Source organism: Mixophyes fleayi, chromosome 1 (assembly GCF_038048845.1).
Source record: "Mixophyes fleayi isolate aMixFle1 chromosome 1, aMixFle1.hap1, whole genome shotgun sequence".
In the NCBI taxonomy this organism is placed as follows: Eukaryota; Metazoa; Chordata; class Amphibia; order Anura; family Limnodynastidae; genus Mixophyes; species Mixophyes fleayi.
The window spans coordinates 392,875,911-392,889,545 of record NC_134402.1 but is presented as its reverse complement, the minus strand read 5'-3'; the positions used below and the strand labels follow the sequence as shown (position 1 = coordinate 392,889,545).

Here is a 13,635-nt window from a genome sequence, read left to right as displayed (position 1 = left end):
AGTTTGATGTTTAAGGACAGGTAGGGAGGGCGTTTCACCTCATGATAAGTGAGATAATTCTGTAAATTAAACACATAAATGATAATTTTACATGATTTAATGTATTTTTGTTTTCATTCCCCTAAGCAGGTAACTTTGTTCTTATTATTTAGCATTAACATCTCTTAGGATATAAGTGTAATATAGCATACATTGATCAGATTACAGACCTCCTCCTGATTGTGATATTGGCCAGAGAACTCTTTTCCAGTGGTTCCTGAATCTTATACACAGGTCGATAGAAGGAAATAGATCCATAGGGATTGTCATTGGCTGGTACTATGATTTTAGCTATTCCTTCTGGTCCAATGCTACCTCCATTTGAGGCTCCAGTAAGTTGTATTATAAAGGTCTAAGAGGAGAAATTACATATCAGCTCTTTTTCTAAACAGTAAGATAAACAACTAAGAAAGTATAGGAAACAAAAGTGGAACAGCGGCTGTTATATAATTAAATAACTAGACCCAAAAGTGGATGTTTGCAATGACTACCACTCCAAGACCCCCAAATTAAAATTATAATGTACATTTATGTTAGAAAAATAGCCAATATATAATGTTACTTTAGGAATGAACAGGTATTACAAACTCTGAGCATCAAGGTAAACATAGAACATTACAGGTGCTGCCATACTCTAAGTCTTATTGAAATTTGTCATAATAACTATACAACCCCCTCCCTAACACATTTATAAAGGTAACATTTTGAAGATTTAATACAGTCATCTTCTAAATATAATAATCATTTTTGTCACCTCCTCAATCTCAGGAATGTTGTCAGCCATGATTTCTAATAATAGAGTCCGAATGGTTTCACCAGCAGCAAAACTGATATTACCAGATGCAACTCGGAAGTCATCAGTGGCAAGTTGTCCATTAATAGTAGCGACCCAATGAACAGCAACATTGCCAAGAGTCCCAGCATTCCGAATTATTGGCAGATTTAAATTCACTGTATTGAAGTCAGGCTCATCTACAGTGGAAGATGTCACCTGGAAAACTGACATAAACATTTGTGTTATTTTTGTCACTACTGAATATAGTCCCTCTTTATTATTTCTTTCTATTTGTTTTTTCCTTATTGTTTATTTTTATAGAAAATGTTTAAAGCATTTTCTCAAACTTTTTGCTTCATGTACCCTCTTTAACCATAAATGTTTACCAAGTTTTCCCTTTTGTGTATCAACTTATCCCAAGTATCTGTTGAAGTGTGTAAATTTATTCAAAAGACCCCCAAATGTGTATAAATGTTTGGCAAGTAACGCCTTGTGTCTTCACATGTTTAAATACATATTGAATATGTTTTATTCATTTTAATATATTAAACTATTATTTCAAGTTTCATTTAAGTAGTGGAAGTACCCTTCAGCCTGTCTGATGTACCCTTGGGGGTACACACACATACCGCAGGCTGAGAAACCCTAGATGAAAACATACATTTACTTGTCTATTTTTTGAATATAACCTCTATTTTATATCCAATCATTTGCAGATATACCCTTTAGCAGAGTGTATCTAACACATACTTGCCAACTCTCCCAGAATGTCCGGGAGACTCCCGGAAGTGAAGTGGGCAGAATTAGGTCCCAAATGCCGCGATTCCCGGTGAATCGCGGTGTTTGGCCCCGCTCCCCACTGTCAAGTGGCCCTACCCCCCACTGTCATTACATTACAGGGACGGGTCCAAAATGACGCGCATTTTGGAGCCCCCCCCATCCCCCACCACCACCACGCCCACCTCCCCGGCAGGCTTCCGGAGACCAAGTTTCTAAAGTTGGTAAGTATGATCTAACATATACCTTTGTTAAAGACTCTCTGTCTTCAGAAGTCCATGCCTAAGCAGTTCTCTGTCTATGCCCAGCACCCACCATAACGTCCCATACATAATGTCATTGTGCTGGAACTTATCAATGACTGAAGGTGACAAATATACAGTAGTCGCTATGTGAGGACTGCTGTGGACTTGAAGTCCCACACCATATGGAAAGCCACAGTAGGTGTAAGTTAGACATAATGTACTCGTCTAAAATTAAAGATAATAAAAAAATATGCACAAGGATGATTGAATGTGCTTTCTTATATAAAGATGACTAACAACTAAAAATATATTAACCCAACAAACAACACAGAAGTATTAATCTTACCAAAGGACCCATAGGGATCATCAGATGCTTCAATGACAATAATGGCTTCAGTTATATCGCCAATTAAAGCTCCCCCCGTTGTCTGATTTATCAGCAAGACCCGGAAAGACTCCTCCACTTCAGGGTTAATGTCATTGATTATATATATTGGCACAGCCTTGCTTGCCTCTCCTTCAAGTAAGACGACATCTGACGAAGCCACACTGTAGTCTTCACCTGAACAATTATACATAGATATTCATTTATTCAGACCATGTATATTAACATTGGGTATAACAACTCTTATCAGTATGGAATATATGACCACCATACTAAATTATTCATCTAAATCTTTTTGCAATCTACAATAATATCCACCTGCCTCTCACTTATGTTATAATTTCTACTTCATAGAACTTTTATATTATCTCAAAATTTCACACCTTTGGCTTTCAACTCCCCTCCGCCGTCCTCCCTAACACCTTCCTAAATTCCTCATTTCTTTTCTTGAATACAAAATCCTGGTTGACAATCCCATGATCAACCTTTTGTGCAATTTTAGTGATCTTCAGATTGTTGAAGTAGTTTCTTCTATATTCATAAGATCTTTCTTGTATTATTTGGTCAGTTTTTCTTTTTATTGTTTGATTGTATGACCTTGTATAAAATAAAGTTCACAAAAAAAAACTCCTCCTCTTATTATTGTCACCACCATTGAAGAAATGTCAATTTTTAATAAATAATAGTCTTATATTCACATAATGGTGAACAGAATGAGAACAGAATTTTGTTTGAATTGTTTGCACACTGTCAAACATATGTGATAAACTGTCATGAGTCGCTGACTTGCATCAATAAATGTGGATTATAGGCCTGACTACAGGACATAATGTAGACCACAGAAGAACGGTATGTATGGCTGCTCCCTTCATATTGGCTGGGTCAACTGTGTTACAGGACAATGACTTTGCGGTTTCTCAATTGACTATTTTTTGTAGTCTCTCAAAATATAATAAAATGTAAAACTATTTACAATTTTCAATTATCTCAAAGTAAATTCTCAATGAAAAGAAGCCGGTCCCAGCATGTGATGTTAAAGCCTGTACTCACCAGCTGTTGCTGTTATTGACACTGCTTTGAATTTCACTGAAACGTCAGCAAACATCCCACCAGTTCTAGTGACATTAATTATTGGTCCGACGTAACTTTCAGCAACGCGCACAGAAGTGGTTGATAGCTGGAGTACTCCGAAAGCATCATCACTGGCATTTATAATGACTTGTGCCACAGTCTCACTTCTAGATCCAAGACGTGGAGAGTTAAAAACTGAAGAAAACAGAGGAAACATTTTCAGTGAGCTAGAAAACAAAGATAATAGGACACTTATACAACTATTATAATATAGTCATGACTCTGTGTACATAACTCTACATAGCTTTTCATGTAGTTGTTGTGACGCAGTACAAATATTTAATGTTATAGTTCTATTCTGGGACATGTCTGATAATCTGTAAGGTCATTGCACGCCACATAAATATCCTACCTGTTGCAATAACCATTTTTGGAATACTGAGAGGTGTACTGCTATGTTAAAGGAGTCTGCATTCAACACATCCAGAGATGCTTGGGAAGCTTAGAAGCTGATTCCCAAAGCAACTTTCCTTATGTCCATATTGGCCACGCCAGTTTATCTGTTGGACAACCAGTCTGATGATGGCACTCTCAGCAACAGATGTTCAATCAAAATGATCATATTCTACATGACGGTTCTTGAATATGTTATGTGATTACTGAAAATAAATACACATTCATATAGTATCACGACGAACATATTTCATATTTACAGGTACCCTGATGAATTTAGAGTCACAGGCAGCTTATTTGGTGCCTTTCAGATGCTATTATTTCCTTTAGGTCATTCACAACACCAGAAGAGAAGTGATTTTGACATGCTATCCGCATGTGGTTCTGACCTGCTCTTGACATGCACTTTCACTCTCAATATGCCAGAGAACCAAAAGAAGATTAGTTTTCTGCATTCCTGACACCAGCAACAAGTTGCTGTTAGTGCACAGCCTGAACATAATGAATTTTTGAGCACTGACAGCTCTCTTCACTCCTGGATGTCAGCTCTGCGGGAACCATGACTGCACTAAAGTAATGGTCAGGGAGAATTGGCCCTCAATTAATAACTGTGCAACCCACATGCTCATACCCCTCTATCCAGCACTCTCATCCTCAATTACCTTTACCAGACAGTATAACCAAGTAATTGTTTAACTCTGTGTAGTACACAGGTGCTGCATAAATAAGTATTAATAAGTAAATAAAATAGCAAAAAAAGAATATTACTGGGAAAAAACAAAAAATGAATACAAAACTCAGAACAGTGCTGCCCTAGGCAGGCGTGTCTGGTACATGGGAGTGCACCTATTTCATGCCTTTAAATGTTTACATTGTACTTCCAATATACTGCTGGCTTCACCATTTATGCATCACATGAATTTTCGGGGAATGCCTTTGTTTGAATTGGCAAACATTAACATTTTCTATTTTTAAATAGAAAAAAGTATTAGGAATTATATTTAAACAAAACCATATAAAAATGCAACATTCTTTACACACATAGGGGGAATTCAATTGGCTGTATTACTTTTGAGAATAATGTGGCCACCGCACTATTACCATTACTAAGGTAATATTCCGTATTATTACCATTACTACGGTTATAGAGCATATTATTACCTTTAGTACGGTAATTTCAATGCTGATTTTTGCTCGCAGCTCTGAGAGCCACGAGCAGAAATCTGTATTAAAATTACCGTACTAACAGTAATAGTGCACAGACCGCATTACTCTCATGAGTAACACGGCCAACTGAATTCTCCCCATAGAATAATAAGAGTAAAATATAGAGTAAATATAATAACATTCTAGAAAATGATTATTTATGACTTTTTAGTCTGACCTCACACACAGAAATGCAATTATTTGCAATTAATGGGTAATTAACATGATCAAATTTCACACATCCCATTCCTATTTGTGGGTATATTTTGGAATGATCTTTTGGACTGATCATATAATTATTGGCTTGTTTATGATACCAAACAGAAATGGTTACAAATAAATTAATCAATTCCGAACTACACAAGCAAGTATAAAACGCTGTGGGTAATTATTGATTACTATATCTGTGTGGTTATTACTTCTAGTATATCATTTTATACAGCGTAAACTGTGTACTTACCAGGCTGACGTTGTACTTTTTCCACTAATGTGACATTGAATAATTCAACAAATAAAGATTCTGATCTCTCCGGATCATTATCATCTAAAATTGGGAGAAGGATACTGACTTCACTGATATTTCCTCTGAACATAATGCTTCCAGAGATAGGCCAGTAGTCTTTCCCATGAGAGGCTCTTGCAATATTTGGTGGAAAAATTGAAAGTTTGTCAGAGTCCAAAATTGTTTGGTAGGAAACCATGACTGTCCCCATCAGACCATTAAGCCGTTTGATTGTTAAAGAAATATTTTGGTTTTTTTCCTCAACTTTGATTGGCCGATTAAGCTCAGAGAATACAAAAACACCATAGGGGTCATCATTAGCAAATATGGTCAGTGAAGCATTGCTAAAATCCCCCAAACGTCCACTTGAAACATTAGTGATTACAATGGAAAACACTTTATCCAGTTCTGGTACATCATCAGGAGAAACCAGAATAGTTATATTTGACGTTTTTTGTCCAATTTCAAAGGTAACATTTCCATATGTAAAAGCCAAGTCTCCAAACGGGTCAAAATCGATTCTCCAAAACACAAACACCATAGACAAGGCTCCACGATGACGTAAGACCTATATAAAATAAAATAAATATTAAATAATAACAGCTTTATGTTTTATATTCCACACTTTGCTCTTTATTAAATATTGTGGAAAGTGCTAAACTGTAATAACCTTGCACATAACAATGATTGCAGCTTAGGCATGAATTTGTACACGTGTAATGTTTGTCACATGTTCCAGGCTTTCACACATCAACTTGCTTAAAATGTTCTACTTTGAAATAACAAAATTACAGCAAATGGTACATAGTTTCAAAAAGTCCCACAAATTCTGGAATAAAAAAAACTGCCCCTCCCCCGTTGCTTGGTAAACACAAACTAATGTTAAAAATATAGTAATTAATCGTGAACAGCAATTGTTTCTAAAATTCAAATCACACAAGTTAGAATGCAGTTTTGGGTGTCATAGAACAAGTAAAATGCAAGCGCTGGGGTCCGAAGACCAGCTTGGCAGGAGCAAGGAGAATCCTGCAATGTCTGCTGCACTGTCCACGTTCACCCAGGAATGGTCTCCTCTCATTCAGGCACCAACACACTGCCAGTGGGAGTAGGAGCAAGCTGAGCAGTGCCGGCTGTACGCAAGTTAGCGGAAGACACACCAAATCGAGCGAGTATCACATCCAAGGTATGTAATCTTTTGGAATTGTGTTTTTGAAGCAAGGAAAGGTGGATTAAGGTTATATATTGTATTCGAATACCTCTCATTATTCACTTTGAACATGTGTGGACGGAGCTGAAAAGGAGCTGATAGGCTTCACTGTTGTTTTTTTTACCAGCAGAAAAAAAGAATAGCAATGTTTGCAGACAATCGTATTAACAAATGGAGGATACTAATGATAAAAAAATAAATGATTATAAACTTTGCCTTTTGAGACTGGAAGAGCAGCACACATGTACACTTGCCTGAAATGAAGCAGTATTGTATCCAGTATCAGGTTCTGTGGTGTTCATGTACAACGAATCATTGCTGAATTCAAACACACCATGGGCATCATCAGAGTCGTCAATAGTCACAATGATGCGGGAGGCTATGCCCAGGCTAGCTGTGCAATTAACAACCAACAGAAACATCAGGGAAGCAGAAGCATTTCCAAGTGAACAATGATTTTGTAGTGGTGCATAGGTCATGGCTGAACACAGATGGGTCTCACATAGAAACTGGGGCTTTTAATTGGATTTAATATGAACTTTTTTGGGAGTCAAATATTATTAATACATTTTAATAAACACTATATACATAAGAGCATATTCAATTAGCTTTGCTTTCCGCAATCACACGGCTGCACGAATCCCGTTACAGCAACACCGCAGATTTCCATGCACACCTCACAGGGTTGCGGAGGGAAATCCGCAATGTTGCAGTACCGTATTATCACTTTACATGCGCAACTGTGCGTAATCGCAGACCGCAAAGCTCAGAGAGTTTTCATATTTATTTTTACTATATACATATTGTTATAAATAATCCATAAAACAAATATGAATGTTAAGGGTCCGTTCATACACTAGGAAAATGGGTAAAAATTAATGATCCTAATGCAAGTTTTAGTGATGCGTTTTTAGGGGCCGATTCAATTCGGCAACGTTAGTCTAGGAATAATGCGGCACTAATAGTATTACCGTTAATACAGTAATTTTAACCCAGATTTTTTTCTTGCAGCCCCTACAGCTGCGATCAAAAATCACAGTTAAAATGACCATACTAACAGTTAATCTGCGCACTATTACCACAGTAACAGCAATAGTGCGTATGCCGCGTTATTCCTAGAATAACATGGTCAAATTGCATTAGCCCCTTAATGTTTTTCTCTGCAGTTTTCATGCATTGTGCTTTCACCAATAAGATCTATTGTACTGATAGCATGCAGTAAGACACGACAAATAGGCCAATGCTGCGTTCTAACAGCAGCGTTAACATTCTAGAATGCAATGGTGGGAACAGAACCATAGACTGATAGATCTAATGCACTTTTCATGTGTTTGTTAATATTTAAATAGTGGCAAAAAATGCAGACAGGTGTGAATGAGCTGTAAATATAAAGAAAACCATAAAGAATAACATAAAGCATAAATGGTATATTCACATGTCATGATGAATTCATAATTCAAAGTGTTAATAAATAAGCTTAAAGATGAGGTTTAGGTTATTAGCCCCTCTCCCATGTCTGGGACACCTTCACATCTGATGAAAGTCATCCCTGGCAACACTTGTAACAGATCCTGCTCCAGGCCTGGAACATTTAATACACTGCAGCTCACTGCAAATGTGTCAGTAAGATTGGACAGCGGCAGAGTCTCAGCTGATACCAGCTTTGTTTCCACAACTAATTGGAGTTTCCATTTTTTGTCAATGGAATAAAGGAAACAGCTGCCATCAGCCAAGAATCAGAGGCTAGTAGAACCGGTTGGGTGGAGGGTTACAGGGAACACAATGTATTCTAAGTGGCTGCCTCCCCTGCTCTGTCTCAGCCCAGGCCCTAAACAAGACAATAGCGACAGAGCCAGACTCTACCAAGTAGGATGTTTGACCTTTCTTTCATATAGAGACATTACTTTTCACACATATTGTTTCTACAGATTCTACTGCAGTCAGCTCTATAAAAATGAATGCTTTAATTATTCTAATACTCTAGCTATGTGAGTCAAGCCTTGTGCACATCATAAAGCAAGGCTAAAATAAAATAAAATAAAATAAATGTTCCTGTCACTCTTCTGTTAGTCATAATACAGATTATTGCGCACGTTATTATTTATGGAAATGACTATACTGCCTCAAAACATAATATTTGGTTTAATAAGTCAGCATATTACATGCCCATAACCGAACATACACAAAGAACTTAAACTGTTACTGCAGTAAAAAGTACAGAATAAAGGACAGTGAGCGAGGTGCTTACCCCTCTGGTGTACAGCTGGAAGGAACAGTTCCATGTCACCATCACCACTAGCAAAGGCATCATCCCTAAAGAGTTCAGCCACTTCAGGAAGAGACACGCAGAACACACATATACATATATACACATAAGAAACAGACAGGAGACAGATAGCATATTTAACAGCATGCAGAGCAGAATAAGACATTTACATTAATAGATACATTTCAACAATGAGTGGGAAAAGACAATACAGTATTACATTCAGGAAAAGACAACATTCTGCTGTAACTGGACTATGTGTCCTAGTTGTAGTGCAGAAGGCCGGCTATCCCTGGCTACATGTAGCGGCAGAGTGTTCCATACCGATGAAGTGTCCCCTTTAGGCTCCAACCCACCTGTCCCTATCCTCCTGTCTCTACCCTCCTGTCTCTACCCTCCTGTCTCTACCCTCCCGTCTCTACCCTACTGTCCATGCCCTCCTATCTCTACCCTACTGTCTCTGCCCTCCAGTCCCTACCCTCCAGTCCCTACCCTCCTATCTCTACCCTACTGTCTCTGCCCTCCAGTCCCTACCCTCCTATCTCTACCCTCCAGTCCCTACCCTCCTATCTCTACCCTACTGTCTCTGCCCTCCAGTCCCTACCCTCCAGTCCCTACCCTCCTGTCCCTACCCTCCTGTCCCTACCCTCCCATTCCTATTTCCCTCCTGTCCCTTTATCTCTTGTCATTTGTTCCCATTATCATCAGTTTAAGCCCTAATTTTACAATAATTTATAAATGCTATTACTTATGTGCGCTAAAAGGGTCATTTATTAGACAATACGTTTGTTCATCAGTACTAGGCATAAAGTGCTCATGGTAGTCAATTCTATTGTGTGCACATTACACTGGCATCAGGAAAGCTGCCCAACTATTATAATAAATATACATTCCTGATCATGACAAATGTGACTGAAAAGTGTTTTACAGCTCTGTCGACACTACCCTGACGTTTAGAACATGTCATAATGTACAGAAGATAAAGACATTTCTGAAAAAGCTTCATAAAACACAAAGGAAAATAAGTGTGACAGTAGGCTGAAAAGCGTTGATAATAAGTAACAACATGCATGTAGCCTAAATTCAATAAAAATTCAGTGAATTTAGAATTCATAAGTATGATCTTATGCTTTTTGTTTTATTCTATTTTAAATCCTGTTCTACTTTTATACACATTCCATTAAGTACATGAGGTATTTGGCAATAGTAAAAGTATTGTACAGTTTAGATAGTTGTTTAATCCTGTGCAAACATAAAAAGTCATTACTATTTGTAATCGCTGGACAGAATTCACAGCTGCAGTGGTTGATACAAAAGAGGAAACTGACTGCCGGATGGACAAACTAGTTAGTGGTTTAATGTTTTTTGTAAATAATGTATGTTTTAGCTACATGAATTATGTATTTAAAATCATGTAAATAACCCCCTCCCCAAAGATAGATGATCTTTTTACCAAGTGTCTACAGTATATTAAGTTACTTGATATCAGCTGTCAGCATCGATGAGATTATAAAAGGTGTTTATAATCTCAAAGGGCAATAAAGGTGAAAATACATTTGTGATTTGTTCTCTGATCAAAGTTAAAACATGTAGAGACTGCACAGCCAATGTCTGCCTCTGCCTCTACCTCTTTTTAGAAAAGTACTGTACTAGCAAATGTGCCCATTTGGACAGCAGAGGAAGGTTTCTAAAACTTACCTCCTCCGTCTGTATTCCACAGTTCAACTGTAAAAGATTTGGCCAGTTCGGGCACAGAGTTATCAGTGATGCTGACATAGATGTATTTATACCGTTCCCCAGGCTGGAATTCCAAAGAATCTCCTGTTTCCTTAAGAAGTGCAAACATGAGAATCATGTCAGTTCATCATCTGTTACTGAGGACATGCACATAGATTCCCCAGTACATCCCATTCCAAACAAGTCACCTGATAGTCCCGCGGGCTGAATGCCGTCAATGGGGATGTCTTGTATTGAACTCTTATTTGTCCTAAAAGTCCTTGTGCTCGGACCACCAGCAGTTTCACCTGTCCTATTTCCTCCTTCACTTTTATTGTGGGGACAGATTTTGCAGGAATGGTCATATTATCACCTGGCCTTGGTGGAGGGTCCACAGAGAACTGAAGTAGTCCTGTAAAAATATTGATATTAGTCACATAAGACACAGAGTTTTGTCAGTCCCTAACACCTTAGACTACGCTATGGTGGCCCATATTGTCCAATTTACTATTATCACTTTAGTTTCCTTTGTGAATCCCTTGCTGACTTTCAGCATTTATTGGTCCCATTACCACTTCCAGCATCAGTGATGTCATATTTATTTTCTCTCCATTCTTATTGCTCTGGAATTACATGTGTTTCAAGATAAGCTTCATGTTTACTTCCCCTCTAGGGATACCATTATTCAACAACCAAACCATGAGACTGATTGCTTCTCTGGGACATACCAGTAATATGATTCTTTGTCATTTGTGTTAGGCATATTTAATCTAATACTGAATATTTCACATGTATTAGCATGTGCATTGACGTTACTGTGCATGTGTAATTTTAGCCCTGTTATCTCGCCTTATACTAGTCATGCACAGTCTTAATGAAACAAACACTGACTCTTAAGCGCTCATAATCCAAAAACAAAATTGTATATACTAAAACAAAAAATCAGTCAGGAGTCATTCCCAAACTAGCGGGTGCTGTGCCTGGATCACCATTAAGTAACTTATTTTATAAATATATTTAAATTATTAGTGCAATGCGGCAATTTATATCATTGCAAATGTACCGATTTTGATCCTGCGTTATATTTGTGAATTGGAAATGTACTGATTTCTGATGTAGTAGCCATGGTGGATGAAATGTATTTCTTTGTGTAAGAAAGGAGGGAAGGAAATACTAAATTAAGTTAATGAATTCTTTTCATCTCAGAAATGACAAACATCTGCTTAGGCCTGAATGCCCGGCAGGAGGTGGTTACCTGTTAGCATGTCTTGTTAAAGACACAGGAAACCTCCTAACAATGTAGACAGCAAATTTGAGGAAATTAGGTTGATGTGAAAGTTAAAATGTGTTAGATGCTAAATTAGATTATATCCAGATGTTAAATCATCTAATATGATATCAGACGTTTCGGTGCCTGGTTGGATCAGGGGGCTGGGCTACCCCCTGACAACATGTATCTAAACCTGTATAAAAGGAGGACTGTTTGACCATGTAATATATAATCTCCCATCAAAACTTCTGGATGATCACCAGTAACATAAACTGGAGTGTAAAGTCCTCTTGAGCAATAAACCATCACTGCTTAAAGATTATGCCTGCAACTATTAACTGCTGTATCCTGTGAAGAACAGATAAAAGCTTACACTGAAATCCATTTCCCGGCATTCACAGTCAGCGAGTGTCTGGTGGTATGGTGACACCCGTAGGAGTGGCCAGAAACCAAGATAAACTGTGCAGGAAGAACAACCTACAGTTCCTGCTTTCCCCCTACAGACCGGGTGGCGAAGTAAGTCTATCCAATCACAGGTGCCAAACGCTAAAAAACAATCACAGTCAAAACAATACAAAGAAACAGGTGCCAGAAAACTGATATAAATGTGTGCTAAATAATTTAGATGAAATATTGCAATATTTTCATCTAAATTTATATAGTACAAATTTATATCAGTCTTCTGGCATCCCTTTCTTTGCATTGTCTTAAGCTGAACCTTCATGAGAAAACGGATAAGTGGAAGACTGGTGTATAGTTCTCTGAAAAGGAGTTATTAATTGTATCTTCCCCAGATGGAGTGGCTTTCACTTGGCATAAATAAAAGACCAGTGGCAGTACTCATATTTTCCTAGGTGACAATTATTTTACATAGTTACATAGTAACATAGTTGATGAGGTGGGAAAAAAGAGACCAGTCCATCAAGTTCAACCTATTTTGGATCTCCTGCGATCCTGCACTTATATTTGAAATTGATCCAGAGTAAGCAACCGCCAATCTGTTTCAATTGTGAAAATCCCCCCAGACCCAATATTTCAGTCTTATTTTTACTCTATATCCACTAATATCCTTCATTTTAATTAACAGTCATATTCCTGATTACATTTTTCCACTATAAATTTGTCTAACCCTTTCCTAAACATATCTATTGAATCTGCCATCACAACCTTCCCTAGCAATGAAGTCCATATCTTGATTGCCCTTACTGTAAAGAACCCTTTCCTTTGCTGGTTGTGAAATTTTCTCTCCTTTAACCTTAATATTCTTAAAGGAGCAGGCGACTTTAGATTAATTTAATGTACTCACTTATACACACTCTCCTGCAATGTTTACTAAACACACTGCTTTAGCTTTCTGCCCTTCTGTCTTTTTCAGCCATGTATCTATTCTAGCAGAGTTAAAGTTGCCCCTTGCTGTGGTCTCTGCATCATATACAACTAGGAGCAGCGGATGATATAAACACATGGCTGAAGGCACAGAATAAAGCTAGCAAGATAAAGCAATGTATATAGTAAATGTTGCAAGAGGACATGTATAACACAATAAATTAATATAATCTGATAGTGGATATAAACTCCTGTAAATGCTCATTCTGAAAACATGCGTTGTCTACTAAATACTAATCTCTGTAAAAAGTCTTTAAAGTGTGACACTGTGTTGTATTTCACTTAAGCTAATTCATTGGGTGTGTTTTTTTGTAGAAAGTGTTTTTCACTTTGAAAA

The 13,635-nt window shown here is 37.5% G+C and overlaps 1 protein-coding gene across 1 annotated transcript in view; it reads right to left on the bottom strand.

The window, feature by feature from the left end:
• The window catches only part of ADGRV1 (adhesion G protein-coupled receptor V1), a 397,132-nt gene that overhangs the window by 274,036 nt on the left and 109,461 nt on the right, over positions 1-13,635 (bottom strand). The window contains exons 24-32 of the mRNA XM_075212995.1: positions 10,852-11,054; positions 10,625-10,754; positions 8,909-8,989; positions 6,915-7,054; positions 5,412-6,021; positions 3,272-3,487; positions 2,183-2,398; positions 794-1,038; positions 210-391 (exon numbers count right to left, since the gene is read on the bottom strand). Coding sequence (XP_075069096.1) covers positions 210-391; positions 794-1,038; positions 2,183-2,398; positions 3,272-3,487; positions 5,412-6,021; positions 6,915-7,054; positions 8,909-8,989; positions 10,625-10,754; positions 10,852-11,054 — 2,023 coding nt within the window. The remainder of the gene's footprint in view (positions 1-209; positions 392-793; positions 1,039-2,182; positions 2,399-3,271; positions 3,488-5,411; positions 6,022-6,914; positions 7,055-8,908; positions 8,990-10,624; positions 10,755-10,851; positions 11,055-13,635) is intronic.